Source organism: Drosophila mojavensis, unplaced genomic scaffold (assembly GCF_018153725.1).
Source record: "Drosophila mojavensis isolate 15081-1352.22 unplaced genomic scaffold, ASM1815372v1 contig_136, whole genome shotgun sequence".
In the NCBI taxonomy this organism is placed as follows: domain Eukaryota; kingdom Metazoa; phylum Arthropoda; class Insecta; order Diptera; family Drosophilidae; genus Drosophila; species Drosophila mojavensis.
Genome location: NW_025318667.1, coordinates 24,967,834 through 24,989,802, shown reverse-complemented (window position 1 = coordinate 24,989,802; position 21,969 = coordinate 24,967,834). Strand labels below are relative to the sequence as shown.

Sequence of the window (21,969 nt, the reverse complement as noted above, 5' to 3'; positions counted from 1 at the left end):
TTGCCGCTGTTGCTGGAGCAGGGGCGGGGCAATGGTACAATCTAATCGGAACTTTTCCATTGCAGACTATGCGGAATTCATCTTCCTGGGGCTGTTCATGTCGGAAATGTTCATCAAGATGTATGCGCTGGGTCCACGCATTTACTTCGAGTCGTCGTTCAATCGTTTTGATTGTGTCGTCATTAGTGGTTCGATATTCGAGGTGATCTGGTCTGAAGTTAAGGGCGGCTCGTTCGGTCTGTCTGTGTTGCGTGCCCTCCGGCTGTTGCGCATCTTCAAAGTGACCAAATACTGGTCCTCCCTACGTAATCTAGTTATATCATTGCTGAATTCGATGAGATCCATCATCTCACTGTTGTTCCTGCTCTTCTTGTTCATACTGATATTTGCACTGCTTGGCATGCAACTGTTCGGTGGGCAGTTCAATTTGCCAGGAGGCACGCCCGAAACAAACTTTAACACATTTCCCATAGCACTCTTAACAGTGTTCCAAATCCTAACCGGCGAAGATTGGAATGAAGTTATGTATCAGGGTATTATATCGCAAGGTGGTGCAAAGAAAGGAATGATTTACTCTATGTAAGTTTATACAAATATCGATAATTGAAATTTTCATTGACATTGACATTATACATATATAAAGTCATATATGATTATAGTATTGCTAAGAAACATCGTATTGTAGAATCAAACAAAGCTAGTTACAGTCGGCTCTCACCGACTTGGCCATATTCGGTTCACAGTATTATTCTTATTTTATCTTATGTATGAGTAGTTCTTTTAGTATATTATATGAAATTGGCTATAATGCGTTTACACTTTTGACTTTTGTAGATTTTGCAGACTCGGGCTCATTTTGTTGTATTTTTTGATTGGGTTGGGTTGGGTTTGTAAATTATATACACAAACAAAACTATTTCCAGGACCTTCTATTGGTAGCAGACTTCACTGTCCACCGCAGGCTCGCCTTCGTCTTGCTACTCTCGTTGAGCTGTAACTATTTGAGAATGAGAATTTGAGCGAAGCCTGCCTCAACTCTCTGCCAATGGCACAGAAACGTGAGAGGGACTGAGAGAGAGAGAGAGAGAGAGCCGATGCTCAGTTGGAGAGCATAGAGCAAATGCTCTCCGTTTTCTTAGTATCTGAAAACAAATTCATTTAATTAACCAATCAAACTTGTATTATTAATTTTGTACCATGTAATTGTTATTAGCAAAATCGAGTTTCTTATCTGGATTAAGTTGTTTCACTCTGTGAACCGAGTATACAACATCAACAGCTTTATCTGCTAGAGAACTTGGCTATATTTATTTACTTTTTTTTTTGCATTATAAATTGGAAAATCGAATTGAATCGGAAGTAGGTTGCTGTTGTTACCTAGAAAGAAAGAAATTCTTTTGGTTGGTGGGAGGATATCGGGGGCTAATTGGTGCGATTAGTTGATATTCATTGAACGTCGAACCATTAATGTGTGCAATCTACCATAAAGATCCGGAACGTTGGAGTTTTGGTCTCACAATATATATATTGACCCATATATATATGTGAAAAGATTGGGCTTTAGAGCTTGGAGAATTTAGTTAAATGCGATCCTGAAATTCTGCAAGCCAAGTCCTTCCATCGTTTAACCCCCTAGTTGATGCAGCCTCCCTCAGCGCACTCGCTCGCTATCGAATAACGTAAGTGTATTATATTTAGCTACGCTAGCCTAGTTGATCTCACTCTTGCTTATCTATTTCCATAATTCATTTCTTTTCCAGCCATGCCATGTTTTGGATTAATTGTTGGGCCCCTAGGCACAACATTTCAAGTATTATAACTATTCAACACTCTAGCTGCTGCTACTATCCGATACACATGCTCACATATATTAGATTGAACAGTTCATATTGGTATATTTGTGTTATATTGAGATCAGTTGACGCACTAGCTATTGCTCTATCAATTGATCACTTGATCACCTGATCACTTGAAACATTCACACATTATGGATTATTTGATTAAGAAATTAAAATTGACCTTCTACACTTGACCGGATGCAGGATACAGAGTAGACTTTGGGCTTTACATCGAACATTATCAAGCATACTAATAGCTCCACGTCGACTTTCACTGGAGCCCACTAATCGCATTGTGTCTCTTTTCCAACAGATACTTTATCGTTTTGGTACTCTTCGGTAATTATACGCTTTTAAATGTGTTCTTGGCTATCGCCGTCGATAATTTGGCGAATGCTCAAGAACTGACAGCAGCCGAAGAGGAACAAGTCGAAGAAGATAAAGAGAAACAGCTCCAAGAACTAGAAAAAGAAATGGAAGCCCTTCAAGGCGACGGTGTCCACCTGGAGAACGGCGATGGTACCGTGGCCACCAGCAAGGGCAAAGGCAAAAAGAAGGAGGAAGAGAAGAAGGAGGAGGAGGAAGTTACGGAAGGGCCAAAGCCAATGTTGCCATACTCTTCGATGTTCATACTATCACCAACAAATCCGTAAATATGTTTCTCATCTATATCTAAAGCTGATATTTAATTACAGGGTGCCAGGCTGTCAGGCTTTTAGGCTTTTAGGCCGCTGCCCGGCGTTGTCCGGTCAATTTATCTTTGATTGAATATATCAAAAGTAAATCTTTGCATTAAATGAAAAAAGCAAAACACTAAAATGTAATATAAAGTCTAGATTATGTTTTCAGTGAGTCAGTCCGAGTCTATGTCTAACGATATTTGCATTACATAATACATTTATTTTGAAATCTAAAATTCATAAACTCAGCTGCTAGGCTTGGCTTTAACTGCCTAGGCAGGGATATGAATAAATATTATTTTTGATTTCAGTATGCGTATGCCTCGCATAGGTTCGTCAATGAAGGTTAACTCTTAGCACACTTTTATGATCCACTGTAATTGTCTTAATAACCGATAAACTTCTTTTTAGCCAATGGTAATACCAAATGTACTAACTTGTTTCACTTCTTTTTCTTTTCACTTTTTCTTTTGGATTCGTTACAATTTTCTGTTGCACACTACAATGAAACAAATCAAATCAAATCGAATCGAATCGAATCAAATCGAATTAAATTAATTGAACTCAACTAAATTAATGAAATTTATATATATACATATATATCTACATGATAATATATATATTTGTAAATATTTGCACTACAAATATCGACGAATACTTCATTTGTATCCTCCTTGCCTGCAATATCAATCACCTCCATCACGAGCAACTGCAATTCATCTTATGAACCACATCATCATCATTATCTTCAACTATAACTTTTACAACACAACAACTACAACTACTACAACAACAACAACTACTACTACAACAACAACTACAACGACAAAACAAAATTGATGATTACTTGAAATAAAAACCGATTAAATAATAATTGGAAAACCAAAAACAAAATCGAATTAAATAAAACGGTTGACTAAACAAAACGCAAAACGCAATCGAAAATAAAAAAAAAAAAACTCTATATAAAATTTAATAACAAATGTAATAAACGAATTAATCGAATCTTGCAATTGTAAACGATAAAAACAAAAAAAAACAAAAAAACAACTTAATCTGAACTATCCATGGCCATCTATTGGAAAATCAAAATCGATCGAAACAACAACAAAATTCAAAACTAACCAAAAAAAAAAAAAAAAAAAAAATCAAATCAAATCAAAAATCAAAACAACCCAACCACCTCTATTGGTACTACAATCAATCAAATCTATATCTATATGCATATACAGCATACGACGTGGCGCCCATTGGGTGGTTAATTTACCATATTTTGATTTCTTCATAATGGTCGTCATATCAATGTCATCAATAGCATTAGCAGCCGAAGATCCCGTTCGTGAGAACTCGAGGCGAAATAAGATCTTAAATTACTTTGATTATGCATTTACCGGCGTATTCACGATAGAAATGTTGCTGAAAATTGTAGACTTGGGTGTCATCCTACATCCTGGCAGCTATTTAAGAGAATTCTGGAATATTATGGATGCTGTGGTCGTTATATGCGCTGCTGTTAGTTTCGGTTTCGATATGAGCGGTAGCAGCGCTGGACAAAATTTGTCCACTATCAAATCGCTTCGGGTGCTGCGCGTCCTGCGTCCATTGAAGACTATTAAACGTGTTCCCAAATTGAAAGCCGTCTTCGATTGCGTCGTGAACTCATTAAAAAATGTTGTTAACATTCTAATCGTGTACATATTGTTTCAATTTATATTTTCTGTTATTGGTGTACAATTGTTCAATGGAAAGTTTTTTTATTGTACGGATGAGAGTAAACATACTTCCGAAGAGTGCCAGTAAGTAAACATTTTCTTTCCGTATTTTCAAAAACATTGACAATTGTTTTTGATTTCACTTTTTGTTTTCGTTTTGGTTTCTTTTCTTTTTCGTTTCGATTTGTATCTGTTCTCAGTTGATTCTGTGTTTCGTAAGCCATACAAATTGTTCATGTTATAGTTTCTATTATCATTTCATAGATCTTATTATTATGATTATTATATCTATTAGACGCGCTACACATACATTTCGGTGTTATCATATCTATATGCATATATATATGTGTACATGTATATGCATATATGTATATATACATACATATGTGTATATATAGTTTTTCTATACACTCTTGCTCTCTCTCTCTCTCTCTCTCTGTGTCTCTCCTTCTCTGTCTCTCCCTCTTTTGTATTTATCCATCCGTTTTCAATCTCTCGATAAATACATGCATTTGAATGTATATATATTTATTGATATGAATATATATGAATATATACATTCATATGCTACATACATATATATATATATAAATACATCAGTTATTGTCTGTGTGCTCCAATCCTTAGCTTGTTACAACTGTGTCTACAAAGCTTTAAATACCTACTACATACATAATAATAGCTAATTGTGTACATGCCTAGCATTCTTAAATCACAACACGAGTTACATTCTGATATATGTCTAACTTACATCTGTTTACCTATATGTACATTAGCTTTTTAGGTAACTCTAACAGACTGAACATACATAGATGTCTAACTAATTGATCAACCTATCGCTATCTCTCTGCGTGTGTGTGTGAGTGAGTGTATGCTTGTTTATGTGTGCCTCACTTATGGGGCGTTAATTAGCACTACGCTAGCTAGTTGTCTACCTTGTTGTCTCTATGTACACAGTTCAATACCCTTATATATATCAATATATATTACATATATAACTACTCTACAACATGAACCAAGTTTGATCAAAGAACGATTCTGATATACAATATACATACATACTCGTCCTGCTCGAGCAGATGTCAAGTTCAGTTCTGTTCAGTTGAGTTGTGATAAATGATTTCAGATTAAGCGGGAGAGTGAGCTGCGTTGCCCAAGACAGGGACCAGGATTCTGAGCATAGAAGTTGATCGCTTGCAAATGAATACTATATATAAATATACACATGCATATATGTATATATAGTGGAGCAAGAATGATTAAAAATCTCTCTTTACTTTATGTTGTACTAAATGTATTTGTTTTTGGTCTCTCCTAAGTGTAACTTTTCCGATTGTACATTCTTTAAGTTTCGATTTGATTTTCGTGTTCTTTGCGTTCTCATTTCGTTTTCTTCTGCGTTCTTCTGTTCTAAGATGACAAAAAAAGGTGCACTGATTTTACAGAATGTAAGAGTAGCATTTTAAAGTTTCTCGCCCAGTTTTCTTGCCTGAATTGTGCTTCCACCACAATCAAGCGAGTAAAAGGGCCAAAAACAAAACAAAAATATAAAAAAAAAGAAAAAACACAACGATAAACATAAATATGTGAATTTAATAACGAAGCAAAAAAAAAAAAAAAAAAAACGAACGAAAGACAAACAGCAAAAAGAAAAAAATTTAATGGAAACTCAACAAAAAAAAAAAGAAGAAAAAAAAATATATCTGTAAATCCATTGATCAGAACTGAAATGCGAAACTACAAATGCCACCTGAATGAAAGACCTTTCTAGTTTTATTCTATATGATTTTCTAGTTAATCCGTTAACTCGATCAATGTATTTTTCTGTATCTGTTGCCTTCTAACTACACCAAAATCCAAAGTCCAAAAAAATCAGACAAATCAATTCAATTCAATTCAAGAATTTACTGCCGATCGCGTTTAGCATGTAAATAACTACTATCTATCTATATCTATATCAATATTATTTCTTAACAATTGGGTATTTTACCAAATACCAAAGAGTCCATATTACTACCAGAAGATTTCTTAATAAGTCTGTATCCGCGTACACGTACCAAATAGTATCACAAATCGTTTCAATTTTAATGTAGATCTCGTCGTGTTCCAAACTCCAATCTCTCGTAGTACACGTATATCATGTGAACCACCAATCAACCTAACCCAACCTAGCTCAGCCCTGATTGATCATATCGGAGACTAGTTTTCAACAATCTGCTCCCTTTTAATTTGCCATTTCTCTCAACTTTTTTGAATTTTTCTAACGTCTATTTATACTTTCTCATACATACTAAATATGTAAATATATATGTTATCTATCTAACATTTCTTTCTAACTACCTACTAGATACGTATAGACTAGTCGCATTTACAACTGATAAGCAGATTTCAAACCAGTTCCCACATTATATATATATATACTCTTATATACATTGGCAACAAATCGAGAAAAGAAAGCCCACGTTGAGATCGAACTGCTAGGGAAGTGCGAGGAAGAGGAACTATTTTAATTATTATTTGATGCTGTGGCTGTAGCTGCGGCTGTGGCTGCTTCCAACTGATTGACATTCAAATTGATACAAAAATCCACAACATATGTACACGCACATCCTTCTCATCTATGAACACGCTTATATTTCTATATGTAGAGCTCTCTCGCACCGTTAGATCACGTTGATCGCTATGCAAAATTGCTTCCAGACATCGCAAGCGCAGCTTTCTTGTTACACATCGCCGAGCAAACAAGCAGCCAGAACTGAGCAATACACTACCAAACACACTTGGCCTGTGGGTCTACAGCAAAGTGATATAGAATCTATATCAATATCAATATCAATTACAATATCTATAGCTGTATCTGTATCTGTATCTGAAAGATATGCATTAGGTTTTCGAACATTTCTTTTCTTTGTACGCCTGCTGAGATTGTGCAGTGTTGATTTGGATTGTTCTGGGCTACAGCTAGACAAATTTAAATACTGTTACAAATAATACAATTGCAGAACACACGAATCATCATCCATCAGCTACATGCATAAATGCATACGTACATACGTACATACCTGCCTACATGCATTTCAACATACATGCATAAGAATCTGTTTATATTTTTGTTGTGCAATATTTACCTAAATACGTCAAGATTATTATCGCTATAGAAACTTATTTGTGCTATATCTATTTATTAGATCTATGTATATATTCACGCACACTTACATACATACATACACACTCTATGTCTATCACACCCACACACATCTGACTTTTAGCAAATATGTTCTCACATATACAATGAATGTTCTTCAACTGAATTTGACTTTATCATTTCATATATGTAGTGTGTGTGTTTATTTTATTTTTTAATTTTTTTTTTGTAACTTGATTTCTTATTCTGATTCCAATTTTATATATAATCGAAAAAAAAAAAAAAAAAAAAAAAAACAAATAATAACTAAATTCGAACACACCATAAACCAAACATCAACATATAATGTTATATGCAATCCATTGACAACTCAACCCAACCCAACCCACAAAAGGGGTTCGTATTTCAAATACGAGGAAGACGAACTGCTGCCCAAACAGGAGATGCGCGTGTGGAAGCCACGCAGCTTCCACTACGACAATGTCGCCGCTGCTATGCTGACGCTGTTCGCCGTACAGACCGGCGAGGGATGGCCACAGTAAGCTCAGTTTGCTCTAAGATTTGTGTGTTTTGATTTGTGCTTTTCCTTGACTTGTATGATTTAACTCACCTGATACTGATACTGATACTGATAATAATGATAATGATTTAAATATTGTGCTGTTCTGTTAAGCGAGTGCGGATGGTGAATAATGAATTGTTACTTTTACTTTTTTGTTTGTTTTGTGCTATCTTCACACACACTAAAATGTTGCTAAATGGTAACCGTCCAATAGGGTCTTGCAACACTCAATGGCTGCCACTTATGAAGATAGGGGTCCAATCCAAAATTTCCGGATCGAAATGTCCATCTTTTATATAGTATATTTTATTGTATTTCCATTCTTCTTCGTCAACATATTCGTCGCCTTGATTATCATAACATTTCAAGAGCAAGGCGAAGCTGAATTGCAAGATGGTGAAATTGACAAAAATCAGGTGAGCGAGACAATCAAAATTTTTACAAAACAAAAAACCAAAAATAAACAAAATTTAAAAACTAAAAATACAACAAAATCGAAACTCAAACAATGCTTTTATGTGTGTGTGTGTTTCATTACTCGTAAAATTGATAGTCGTTAACAATTATCTATGTATCTGCACGTAAATGTACACACATACATACAACGATACCCATACATGTACATGCTACCTCTATTAGATAGTTACCCATTGATGTATGTATATGTATGCTAGCCAAACTCAAATACTAACTACAACCGAAAACACACTGATCGGCAAACGTTGATCGCTCTGCCTGGGCTCTGCCCAACTCCCTTCCAGCCCAACACCCACAAATCGTTCCAATTTCTGCCTTCTACTATATCTTCTATATACAACTCTTCTGACCCCTGGCTTTAGCCCTGTCCCTGCCCTGCCTTGCGGATACATATTAGATATTGCGTTTAACATGCGAGATTTGTTTTTTTTTTTTTTTTTTGGCTGAAAACATTTGAAATTCTCTCTCAAATAAGACATTATATAGTAATAATATGATATGAACCGATAAAAAGCAATTCTCGTATGCAAATCCCTTTGGAATCAAGCGTAGAATAGTTTAGTTTTCTTTTGTTTTGGAAACTTTTTGCAAAACTAGTTTTAAACTCAAGATGTAAATACATCTATCTAGCTATCATGGCATAGGCCTTAGGGCACATTTAGCTAGGGTTAATATATCGATCGGAATCTGTATATAAGACATCATTAGAGACCCATTGAATATATATAGAGAGTGAACATTTACCGGAAAGTAGAGATTTTTGATAATACTCACGATAGTCCTTAAATATTCAGTCATGAATATTTAACGATTAATATCGTAATGTCATAAGCTATATCAATTCGTTGCTGAATAACAATACGGTCGACACTGTAAGTATGCCATCAAGCCAGCAATATCTCTTATAAAGGCGATATCCGACATAACCAATTGATATGCATTTCTATTATTTATTAGCTATCGATTTATATATAAAAAACACATATATATTATTATTTCCAATGTAACTATATCGACCTACATATGTATATAAATTATAGTAAGGCACCAAGTCACATCTGGAATCGATTCAACTATTGCACAAAAAATGCAAAATTTTTCCATGATCTTGTTTTGATTGGCATGCATCTCACCTAGTAGCTTATGAATAAACATTTCAATTGGGCCGATCAATATTGTGTAAAACTCATTAGCGAGCAGACTTTATACATTCATCTTTATATACCATAGCCTGCACCCATTGCAAAGGACTGTGACTAAAGCTGATCCTATATAATATACGTAAATTTTTAATATGGATCCTATATAATATATGTATAAAAACTTCTTAATCTGGTTCAACTGTTGCGTCAATTTAGCTACTATATACGTCTGTCTCACTATAGAAACCTTTTGGTTCATTAGAATTCGATACTTCATCTAGTCAACAGAGTAGAGAGAATGAGTTATTGAGTAAATGAAAGTATAATTAGGAATACCTCTTAATAGATAGGCATTACCAAATATTTTTAAATATATTTCTTATACCCTGTACTTGAAGAATTATAAAAATTGTAGTTGTCTTAACATAGTTTCATGAAATTCATTCAATGAATTTCGAAACAGCCTAAGATACTCCGTGCTAGTCAGAAATGGGTATTTTAAAATATTTCTCGATCAATTCTACTTAAAACTAGCTTCGATCAAAAACTAATTGTTAGATTTTTTCATCACTTTGAGTATCAATATATTTGTTATTTTATGAGACCTTAAGACATGTAACATATGTCTCAACAGACTATTAAAGATGCTAGTAGATTAGTTGTCGCCAGCATTAAGAAGCTTAGTTGATACTTGACATACAGCTATTGAAGACATAGCCTTCTATAGCTGTCAGCTCAGTTCTCAGTTCACAATTTGCATTGGGTGCTGGACATAATTTATAGCAAATTATAAAATGTTTAGCTCTACACAATTTGTTTCAAGTTTCGCATGTGGTATTATTTAATTGTCTCTTTTCCCACAGAAATCGTGCATTGATTTTACGATCGGAGCTCGGCCACTTGAGCGATATATGCCCAAAAATCGAAATACTTTCAAGTATAAAGTGTGGCGCATTGTTGTCTCTACACCATTCGAATACTTTATAATGATGCTGATTGTGTTCAATACGCTGTTGTTAATGATGAAGGTAAGTTACTGATTCATGATTGCCGAATATGAATACTAATACGGTATATTATATACGAGAATACTCTGATGAGTAAGAGAAACGTATTCATTATAGTTGACATAAATAGAAGATTTCAATTTAGAATGATGTTCATAATATTTAAATCCCAATACCATTGTGCAAAGCACTTTATATGAATCTTGCAATATATATACCGATATATTCGAAATGAGTTTCATTTATTAATTTCTTGGTTTTGATAGACTGAATGATATAAGTTCTAGTTGGAATACTAAACTTTCTCAAAAAAAGAATGAAATCTACTTTATTTAAAAGTTTCTCTAAAAATGTATTCAAAACATAAATTATAATTATCAGGAGATATTCAGAGCTCTCTACAAAGACACACAACTCATCAACTCAATATACGTAATATTGAATTCTGAAAAGGAACAAAGTAGCAAAGTTTTTGTCAAGGGTCTTTTAGACATCCTTTGTATTTTTACTGTCAAGAAGATTTCTAGACTAATCATATACAAACATCATCTCAACAGTATCATAATCAAAGCGAGATGTACGAAAAGTCACTAAAATACATCAACATGGGATTCACAGGCATGTTCAGTGTTGAAACTGTTCTAAAAATAATTGGATTCGGTTTCAAGGTAAGTTACATAAGTATTCCAGCTCAATATTATTTAAACTCAGCATTATTGCTAAACATTAAGTCTTAATGGGTGGGGTATCTATAAGAGGGAAGATAGGTTCAAGTAAACCTATATAAAAATGAATGAAAACTCATATCATTTATGTTGAATATGTGACGCTCAGCTCGAGTTATAAATTTTCTCGAATAGTTGTAAGGCTTTCCTATATCATATAGGAGTTTTCCTGTTGGATGTATCCGACTAGAAGTTACCCGACACCTCGATCCACTCTATATAGTCATTCAAATTCTAATCTATCTATCTCTGATCTTTGATCACTGACCTCTAATCTTTGATCTCTGATCTCAAATCTTTGAACTCTAATCTTTGATTTATAATCTCTAATCCTCAATCTTTGATTTTTAATTTCTAATCTCTGATCTCTAATTCCTTATTTGTGATCTATGATTTTTCACCTCTAATCCCTGATCTGTGGTCTCTGATCTCTGATTTCTAATTTCTGATCTCTGATCGTCTCCTGCTAGAATTTTCACTACGTACATGGGGAGATCTTTGCTTACGTATATATCTAAGCTTAAGTACGCTAAATAATATTTTAAAACATTTGTTTTATAGAACTTTTTCAAGGATCCATGGAACATTTTTGATCTAATTACGGTATTGGGCAGCATTGTGGATGCTCTCTGGATGGAATTCGGGGTAATTATATGCTGTTCAGCACGAGCTTAAACTATGAGCCATACATATTATTGTTGTGTTCGATTTATGTAGGCCGTTTTGCAAGACAAACAAACAATGTAATTCATAAGTTAAACAACAAAGTATATATATATATTTCATTTTGTGTTCTTTTTTGTTTGGTTCTTTTACCAAGATACTCGAACCCGAACACAATTCATGTGAATACCAAAAATCACAAATATGCAAACATATACACCCACACAAGATGTATATATCTATATACACACGTACACATGTTAATGTGAACTGACGTGCATATGTATTTAAGTCACAATTCTATGCAATAAACGGACTAGTGTGATCTTCAACGAACGGACGATACATGTGAATGAGAGAGTATATGACATATGCAAAAATGAATTTTAAGTTAACTATTAATGATGAATTGAGGTGATTTCGATTCAGAGTATATATGTGTATGAAACGTTGAAGCACCCGTGAATAATATCACGAATTTTGACCTATTTAAGAGAGTGGGGAAAACCTTTGGTGGGGTAAATTTCTTGGGTGATTATCATCTATTCATAATCATAATCTCATACTAAATATTTTGGGATAGGACTTTTAAGTATTTATATTATAGATATACTTATCTCATCTACTGCCTACCTCAGGGTCACTTGCAATCCTTATGGAGTGTGTTATAGACAACATCTGACACTGCTGTTTATATATATACTATATATATAAATGTACTATATGTAAGCACAGGCACACAAGAAATTGTTAATAACAAATTTACCTTTGATTTAACACAGAAACAAAAACAAACAAAAAAATTAATATTTCTTTTATAAACTCCCACGAAATACAGAAATTAATAATCATATTTCTTTTTGATTTCCTTTTTCATATTTATTTGTGTACGAAAACGATTACCAAATACGAAATGTGGTCTCAAAATCGGGAAAACCAAATCCGAATCAAACCAAAAAAAAAAAAAAAAATGATGAATGCAAAAATATAATAAAAAAATAAAACACTCACGCAATCAAACAAAAATATGTACACCCTTCACATATATATTAATGTATGAATTATGTAACACATGCAAATCTATACGCATTACCTGCATATCTATGTACATGTATATACATTATGTACATGCACTCACATGCGTGTGTGTGTCGGTACATCCATTTATGTATGTATATGTATATATGTATGTAAACATCAATTATATTATACAAATGCCTCCTATCAATAAATATTCCCACATATAAATTGGCCATCGGGAAACAAAAACCATCACGTTTATCACTGCCCAACACGATATATGCATATATATATCTATATCAATAATAACCAAAAATTATAAACAAAAAACAATTAAAAAACAAATACAAAAACACTCACACATGTACTATGTAATTACAACACCAATGCCAAATATCAAATACCAAATACCAAATGCAATGAATATGCAACTAACTCGTTCATCACCAATCACAACTTGTATTAAACAAAAAAATAAAACAAAAACAACAAAAAAAAAAAAAAAAAAAAAAAAAATGAAAAACAAAAACAAATTCACCGAACAAAATTAATACCACGATATGAAATATGAAACGAACCCAATCAACAAATTGAATTGTATTACAAACATGTTGTCATTCAACAATTATTACTATGCATGCATGTGTGTGTGAATATGTGTGTATGTGTTGACACGCACACGCACACACACCAAATGGCACACACATATGCATACATACATATATATCCATATATATATGTATATATATCTCAATATATGTATACATATATATCTGTATATGTATAACTCATCAACAACTACATCGACATGTACAACAAATTTCAACACCAACAGCACGATGTAAGTACGAAACACAATCTACACAGAAATTGCATTTTTCCAAATCCTACTATGTGTACAAAAAGTCAAATGATTTAGCTTTCGCTTTTACTGCTAAGCACTTTTCACTTACTTACCTAAACTAAGCTTATTAGATTTTATACTTTTCCATAACATTCTCTATTCATTTTCTCCTCCACACACGTACACACACACACGACCTTACACACACACACACACTAAACAATTTGCCCACACACATTTGTATTAAAGAGTTGCATTTATTTCTATCTACTATCATTTAACAGCGGCGAGTCTAACAATTAATATTAACTCCCAATTTTAATCTTAATGAAACTGAGTAAACTAATTATCAAATATATATATAGTATATATTTATAGCTGTATACCTATATAAATGTGACTCTGATTCTGAAAATAAGTTGTATATAGATAACAAGTTTAACTATAATTTCGTATAGCTCGAATTATTGATGCATATAAATATATTTGTCACAAAAGCTTTTAAGATATCCATTATAAGTTCATGTGAAATATATTTGCTGTAAAGGCTTTTAAGATCTCTCGATATAAATCTCTATCATAAGCTCACATGAAACATACTTGCTATAAAAGCTTTTAAAGTCTCTAGGTATAAATATTGCTATCATATATTCATATCGAACATATTTGCTATAAAAGCTTTTAAGATCTCTATATAAAAAGATCACTATATATTCCTATAAAAGATATTTGCTGTAGAGTATATCTCTACATTTGCCTCTGGCACCAATAAATTTTTTTCCTATATTCAAGGAATTTTAAAGCTTTAAGCTTCCAACTTCCCATATAATATAAAGAGATGCCGTATATAGTTTTGATAGAGCTATGTAATTTTCCTAGCTGGCGAGAGCCAAAGAGTTGGTCAGTGAAATTAATTTTGTATATTTCTAATTTTCTTGCTACTTTGTTTTTTTTTTTTTTTTTTTTTTTTTTTTAGTATAGAGCAGTTTTAAAGATCATCGATCGATGTTACCCGATATACATAAATATATATGTATATGATAGTAGGGGTATTTGGATTTTCGGTTCGCCGAACACAATTCGTTTGCCTTGTTTCAATCAACTTCTTTGTTTCCTTCCGTTGCGCCTATATACATACATAGTATTTCTGTGATTTTTCCCATTTTCTGTTGCGAAGCACACCAAATTGCGATTGTATCTACTTCTCTTTTAAATTGCGTGTCTAAGTCTGTAGTCAAGTTGGTAGATGAACTTATAAAGCGGCTGGATGGGTGTCACGTTCTTTAGTTTCTTATTTCCTTTTTCATAAATATTTATGATTTGATTAGAAATTCGATTTAACAATTGCTTTGTGACGGACGACTTGCATATACTTCACACTATACCGATTGTTGTTTTGTAGACAATTCGAACTCGCACTCAATTATTTTCTTATGTATTTGGCAAAAGTCCAAGATCAAGAGATCAGATGGTCTGCCTTAAGCATTAAATGAAATCGATTTTAATCATTATTTTCAAATATTTCCTTCTATATGTATATACAATGTTTCACTCTAGTATTTAATATGATATTTTGCCTTTGCTATATAAATGAACAAACATTTCAAACAGCAGAGAGAAAATGAAGCAGATTTTCAGGCGCTTTACCTTTAGTTACGTGAAGTTATGCAACAGTTGTTCTATTTCACCTTCTTTTTGCTCAGTATTTGCGCATGGATTTGATTGATCGATCTAACAAAAAAAAAAAACAAAAACAAAAAACCCGAGCCTGCATTCTTTTATTTAACATGAGAAATACAAAGCTTTTTCTATACTTGAACATGAAACTTGCAATGAAAACTGAAAACTTGAAACTCGTTCAAAAACGCATTGATGACACTCACACACACTTACACACACACACGCACACTAAGTGAGACACTCGATTCGAACAGTCCCAACTACAGTGCCAATACAATACCAAACTATAATTTAATATCGATAAATTCAACAAATATCGATACGATATCGATTGTGTGTAACTGTGTAAGTGGACTTATTTAGCTGACAAGCGTGGCGAATGTAAGTAATAGTAATATTGGATTCAAGGACTTCCATTCCAACATCTATGTGCACTCAAAGACTTTCTTAAATACCAAATATATACTTGTGTATATCCTCTATAAACTGTATATAGCAAACATGCTCGCATGATGTAAGCTCCATATGGATACTTAGAGTGTCTCGCTTCTCAGCACATGGCAAGAATATATATTTTTCATATATATTGTTGCCTACTCTAACTACTTTTAATTATTTTAACTAGGTGCCTCGAATGTAGAGCTTTCCACTATCCCCTCTAAACCAACTACGGGTCTACAACCACTTTCCAATATTTTACTAGTGTTAATTCTCTATCTCTTCTGAAGATTCTACATCTGACTGACATACCTCCTTCAATAAGCCTGAATATGTTTTTTTTTCTTTGCTGTCTTCATATGCTAAGATCGTCGCAATCGTCCCAATCGATCGATCGATCGATCCATCGAGTTGGCTTGCCGATAAACTGCTCCTTATAAACTGTAGTCCATAGTCTAGTGTTATGATGCAAGTACGAACCTTTACCACTTGATTAGATTGATACGATGCATGCTGCAACTTGATGAAGTTCCCTCTGAATGCCATTGGGTGCTGTTAGGCTTAAGCTGCTGTATAACTTTGCTTTGTTCACACGATACTTTAAGAGATTTACATACAACAATACCATATTTAGATATATATGTATGTATATTTTTCGACCACTGCCTCAGGTATGTAAGTCCCATCATTCGGTGTCATCATGTGATGCACAATACTTGTTGCCCTTGTCCATTAGCTTGCAGTTAACACTCAGTTAAGATCCAGTACAACAACTATTCATACGTAGTTAAAGGTAGAGACGTACAAGGCTTGATAGAGCAGCAGCGCGATATGAAACGATATATATATAAACAAAAACAAAAACAAATACCAACCAAAAAACATGAACATATACCACAAAACACACGAATACTAATTCTGTTCACAAATTTTCATTGATTTCTCTCTCTCTCTCTCTATATATATATTTGCCAACTGCAACAAATTCAATTCAACTATTATTACTAATTTTCAACTCTACTTTATTAATTTCTTTGTTATTTTTTCTTGGAAAATAATCAAAAAAAAAAAAAACTAAATCGACTGTCCTTAACGCCGCCAACAACATCGTATGAAAACTGCAATTCGATGAAACAAATTATATATATATAAAAAAAACCATATCAATACGTACTCGTTATGGCAAATAAAACTACTCCATATAAATTAACAACAAAATAATAAATATATATTAAATACCAAAAAAAAAAAAAAAAAAAAAAAATAATAAAATGAATAACAACAAAATATACCCTATAATATTTGACAAAATGAATCAACGTTTGACCACACTGCAAAAACACTGCAAATCACACATTTCATTATCGTTGAAACTGTCTTGAATCGAATCGAATCGAATCATCCTTTGGCTGCTGTCGAAACCGAAACACACTAAAAACAATCTGTGCAAATTTTGGATTTGCCGTACTCGATATTGTTCTGAAATACAAAATACCGGGCACAATGCGGTTCTATTAATTGATTGATCAATTGATTCACAAATACCGAATCCGAATCCAAATACGAATACGAATACGAATCCGAATCCACATAAATTTCAAATTGAATATGGTTTATCTGACTATCCAACAGGATGTAAGTAAACAAACCAAAACCTAAAGAAATCTATTCTCTATATTTTGTTGTCTTTTGCGTTAGTTCTCTTGTTTTCCTCCCCCAATTACTATATTAATGTATTTAACAACGACTGAAATCGAAAGAACTTATATCAATTAGCAAATTAGCTAAACGTTTACTTTACTAAGTATATCCAAAACTATTCCGAAACTATATTCACATCGCATCGTTGATGTTTTGCTCTTCCGTAGTTGAAACTATCGAGAATACACCCATACATATATATGTATATATACATACATACATACATGTATATGTTGCATATGTATATGTATTTAGCTGCTCATTAGCTGAACATATTCTAGTGAACAGACAACAAATCATAAACCTTATCATTTATCGTAGTGCTGTTACCCTTCGGTATGGATATTGGCCAAGATGTAATTTTGGCATTCCAAACTATATTATATACGAATCGTATTGCTCTCCTCTCTCTCTCTCTCTCTCTCTGCCTCTCTTTTTATAAATATATATATATATATATATATATATATATATATTATATATTTTTTCATTAATAATGCTTATATCCCATCATGTTAGTGAAGATTCGAATCGAATCGAATCAAGTCGAATCGAATCGAATTCTAGTTTTTTCCCCCCGCCGTCCAATAGGTTTCGAATAAGTCTTGGCCATGTTTTTTGTATACATACACGTCTTATGTACGTTTAACGGATCGAATCAATGTCAAGCTTAGTTTATTCTCTTAATGTCATCCACTCGCACCATCTTCCCAACTGCTTCACTATAGCGATAGCAACAGAGTATTGTTGTAAACTACATCTATGTAAATCAATCCGCATATACATATGTACATATTTATTCAACGATAATTGTACCACACACACTCACACTCTCACAGACACACACACAGACACATATTTCTATATATATATATATATACATCTATAACTGTTTTACTTTCTAATCTTAACTATTTACGTAGAGGCCACGTCGAGGCGGTATGCGTCGCCCCAGTCAGCGGGTTGCCAAGGCACATCTATATATACAAACGTTTTGGCCACTCCCACTGTCACCGTGACCGTGACCGTGACTTAGCTGTGACCGCCATTCCAGTCTGTATATATAGATGTGCACTGTTTGTAAATTATATTATGCAACAACAGCTGATTAGTAAAATATTTTGGTCAAAGTTTTGAAATCGGTTTATATTTTCGTTTTCTCGTTTGTGTTTGTGTTTTTGGTCCCTCAAATGTCTTCGAACACCGAACTAACAAACTTGTCCCCACTTCTTGACTGCTTAAACTTACATTTACACATAAAAAAAAAAAAAAAAAACAGAAAAAAATGAATAACAATTTGAATAATGAAACGTGTACAAATAACAACAAAAGAAACGAAATGAAAAAGAAAAAAAATGTACATACAGGATAATAATAAAATGGAATTTTTTCTTCTTTTTTGCTTTTTTTATTCGTAATGAAAAATTGTCTTTATGTATATTATGGTATCCGTTATGCTTTTGTCTTTTCCATTGCAAAAACTAAAACCTCGACTGAACCAAAACTCGCCCAAATAGTTTAGTACAGTACAAAAACAATAAAAACAACAAAAACAATTTCAAATTTTGTTTAGAAATTTTCAACCCAAGGCCCAAATACTTGACACATTTTCAAAACTGTTTTGTAATTAGTATCAGCATCTTAAAAAAAAAAAAAAAAAAAAAAAAAAAAAAAAAAAAAAAATGCACATGTTACGCTGTATTGGTGTGGTAGTTAACACACACACACACATACATGCAGACACGCACAATCACATACAGAAACAGACTACAATTTACTTAATATTTGATAACAGCAATTTCTCAATAGTTTTTTGATCAAATTTAACGAAAACAAAAACACAAAATTTCGATTCAAACAAAACATATGTATATTTGCATTTGCTGTATTTTGATTAAGGTACAAACAGTTTGAAACACATTTTATTTAGCATTTTGTTGGAAAGAATCTACGATTTTCCTTTAACATTATCATTATTATTATTATTATCATTATTGTTATTATTATTATCTCTCTCTCTATATATATACTATATCTGAGTAAACATACCTATTATGCAAATTTGATTGTAATTATTTTGTAATTAATAACTATATATACTATATAGAAAAGGTAAATTTCAATTTCAACTTTTTACTAACCCATTCAAAATTCTTCAATTATATTTTTAACGATTCGGTCATTACTAACCAGTCCAACTACTAATTTACTTAACTACCAATATGTATTATGTATGTACTTTTTATTATGTACTAGCTGCTAGTACCACCAACTAACTAGAACCTACAACAGCTGCTACTACTGCACCACTACTAATATAACTATAAAACTACTATAAATACTACTACTACTACTATTACTACTACTATAACTACTACTATAACTACTACTGCTACTACAGTAACTACTATAACTACTACTAATACTACTATAACTACTACTATTACTACTACTACTACTACTATTCTTACTGTTAGCTGCTACTAAGAACTAACGAACCAATTTGAAAAAAACAAAAAAACAAAAAGATGAAACTAAACCTGAGACTATATTCGAAGGGTTCCCCTAGGCAACTCGCCTCGAATATATCTGAACTCATCGGTTTCACAACGATACACCATCTCTCTAATCTGCTCTCCTTATTTTCTGTTTTTCTTCGTTTTTTTTCTCTCTCTCTTTCTCTCTCTCTCTCTCGCCCTTTGACCAATAATATTTTACAGTCGAACTCAATCAACGTTGGCTTCCTGCGTTTGTTTCGTGCGGCGCGTCTTATCAAATTGCTTCGACAAGGATACACAATACGAATTCTCCTGTGGACCTTTGTACAATCATTTAAAGCACTTCCATATGTTTGTTTGCTTATTGCAATGCTATTTTTTATATACGCCATTATTGGCATGCAGGTAAGTCTGTGTTCCCCAGCCTCGGAAGCTCAGTTTGTCTTTTGAGTGTTACGAGAAACTAAGCTAAAGAAAAGAAACTACAAAAAAATATGTGAACCGCGATTGAAACACGAATGTATAACACATTAGAACAGTTGTTGCTCATGATCAGATTTCGGGTGATATAGCCAACATAAGACGTGGTGGGAGCTCTTTGAACAAACCTAAAGTTAGGGAACATATATTTTTGGTATCATTTGATCATCGTTTCGAACACACACACACACACAAATACAATAATTTCTCTTTCTTTTCTCTCTGTTTTGTATTGTTTCATTCTCACCACAATCTAGTCTGTAAGCATCATACAACACCTAGCAGTTAGTCTGACATATTACAAACAAAACTAACTAATCTTTAGATACGCACAATAGGGCGTACACCCGATCTGAATTCAATGTTAGCATAGGCGAAGCTGAAAGTTTTCTTTGATTTAGCTAAAAGTCTAGCTGTAGTGACTAGTGTTTTTATTATGTTTGATTTTGAATAGGTACATTTTGGGTGTAGAGGGTGTAGTTCACGCCGATTCCAAAGAGCGCGTTCGATATATAAATAAATATATATATACATACATATGAATTTGTAGATATTTGTATGTATATATATACATACATATGAATTTGTAGATATTTGTATGTATATATATATATATATATGCCATTCTATATAGATGTCAATTTAGGAATTTAGTTATACAACATGTAATGAATAATCTAAATCAATTATAATATCTCACAAACTGAAAGGTATTCGGCAACATTAAATATGATCCGGACACCCAACTGAATCGTCACAATAACTTCCAATCGTTCTCTGGAGGAATCATGCTGCTCTTTCGGTAAACGAAGAATACGGTTGTACCCTAAAGTAACTCTTAGTGTCTATTAACGATACGGCACAACCAACAGACAAAGCGCATATTCGTATTCATTCATGTATTAGCGACTGTAACTGTAACTACTATTATTAGTATTGAATTGAAATCGAATTCGAATTGAGAGGACATTCTCGTACCCCAATTACCAAATATATATCTATATCCATATATACATATATATATTTACTATATATACGTTACATAAACTCTAACAGTCAATAACAGTTGATTTCACATTCAGCAAGTCACAAAGAGAACGCAACGAATGATTATGATTCGAATATAAATTGCATTTCTCATCCGCTCAATCTGGCGTGTCCTTTGTGACTTGAGATGGCTTTGAAAGCATTTTGTATGTAGTTAACTCACATTCACAAGCATAACTAAGTAATTTGTAAACTCGTTTGATTCGCTCGACGACACAATGCGCTCATTCATCATTAGCTTTAACTGTATGCAAATGTTGGAGTTGAAAATTGAAATTGAAATTGAATTTGGATTTGAAATTGAAATTGA

The 21,969-nt window shown here is 33.0% G+C and overlaps 1 protein-coding gene across 44 annotated transcripts in view; it reads left to right on the top strand.

Annotated features, from left to right (window-relative positions):
• The window catches only part of LOC6584647 (voltage-dependent calcium channel type A subunit alpha-1), a 64,243-nt gene that overhangs the window by 16,911 nt on the left and 25,363 nt on the right, over positions 1 to 21,969 (top strand). For 22 of the 44 annotated variants that reach the window (XM_044011488.1, XM_044011484.1, XM_044011487.1 and 19 more), the window contains 11 exons: positions 66 to 579; positions 2,152 to 2,487; positions 3,751 to 4,314; positions 7,770 to 7,913; positions 8,152 to 8,353; positions 10,420 to 10,584; positions 11,121 to 11,231; positions 11,850 to 11,933; positions 13,807 to 13,812; positions 17,566 to 17,568; positions 20,355 to 20,537. In XM_044011488.1, coding sequence (XP_043867423.1) covers positions 66 to 579; positions 2,152 to 2,487; positions 3,751 to 4,314; positions 7,770 to 7,913; positions 8,152 to 8,353; positions 10,420 to 10,584; positions 11,121 to 11,231; positions 11,850 to 11,933; positions 13,807 to 13,812; positions 17,566 to 17,568; positions 20,355 to 20,537 — 2,312 coding nt within the window. Of the gene's footprint in view, positions 1 to 65; positions 580 to 2,151; positions 2,488 to 3,750; positions 4,315 to 7,769; positions 7,914 to 8,151; positions 8,354 to 10,419; positions 10,585 to 11,120; positions 11,232 to 11,849; positions 11,934 to 13,806; positions 13,813 to 17,565; positions 17,569 to 20,354; positions 20,538 to 21,322; positions 21,415 to 21,969 lie in introns of those variants that run through there. The other 22 variants (XM_044011490.1, XM_044011500.1, XM_044011509.1 and 19 more) reach the window with 9 other exon arrangements.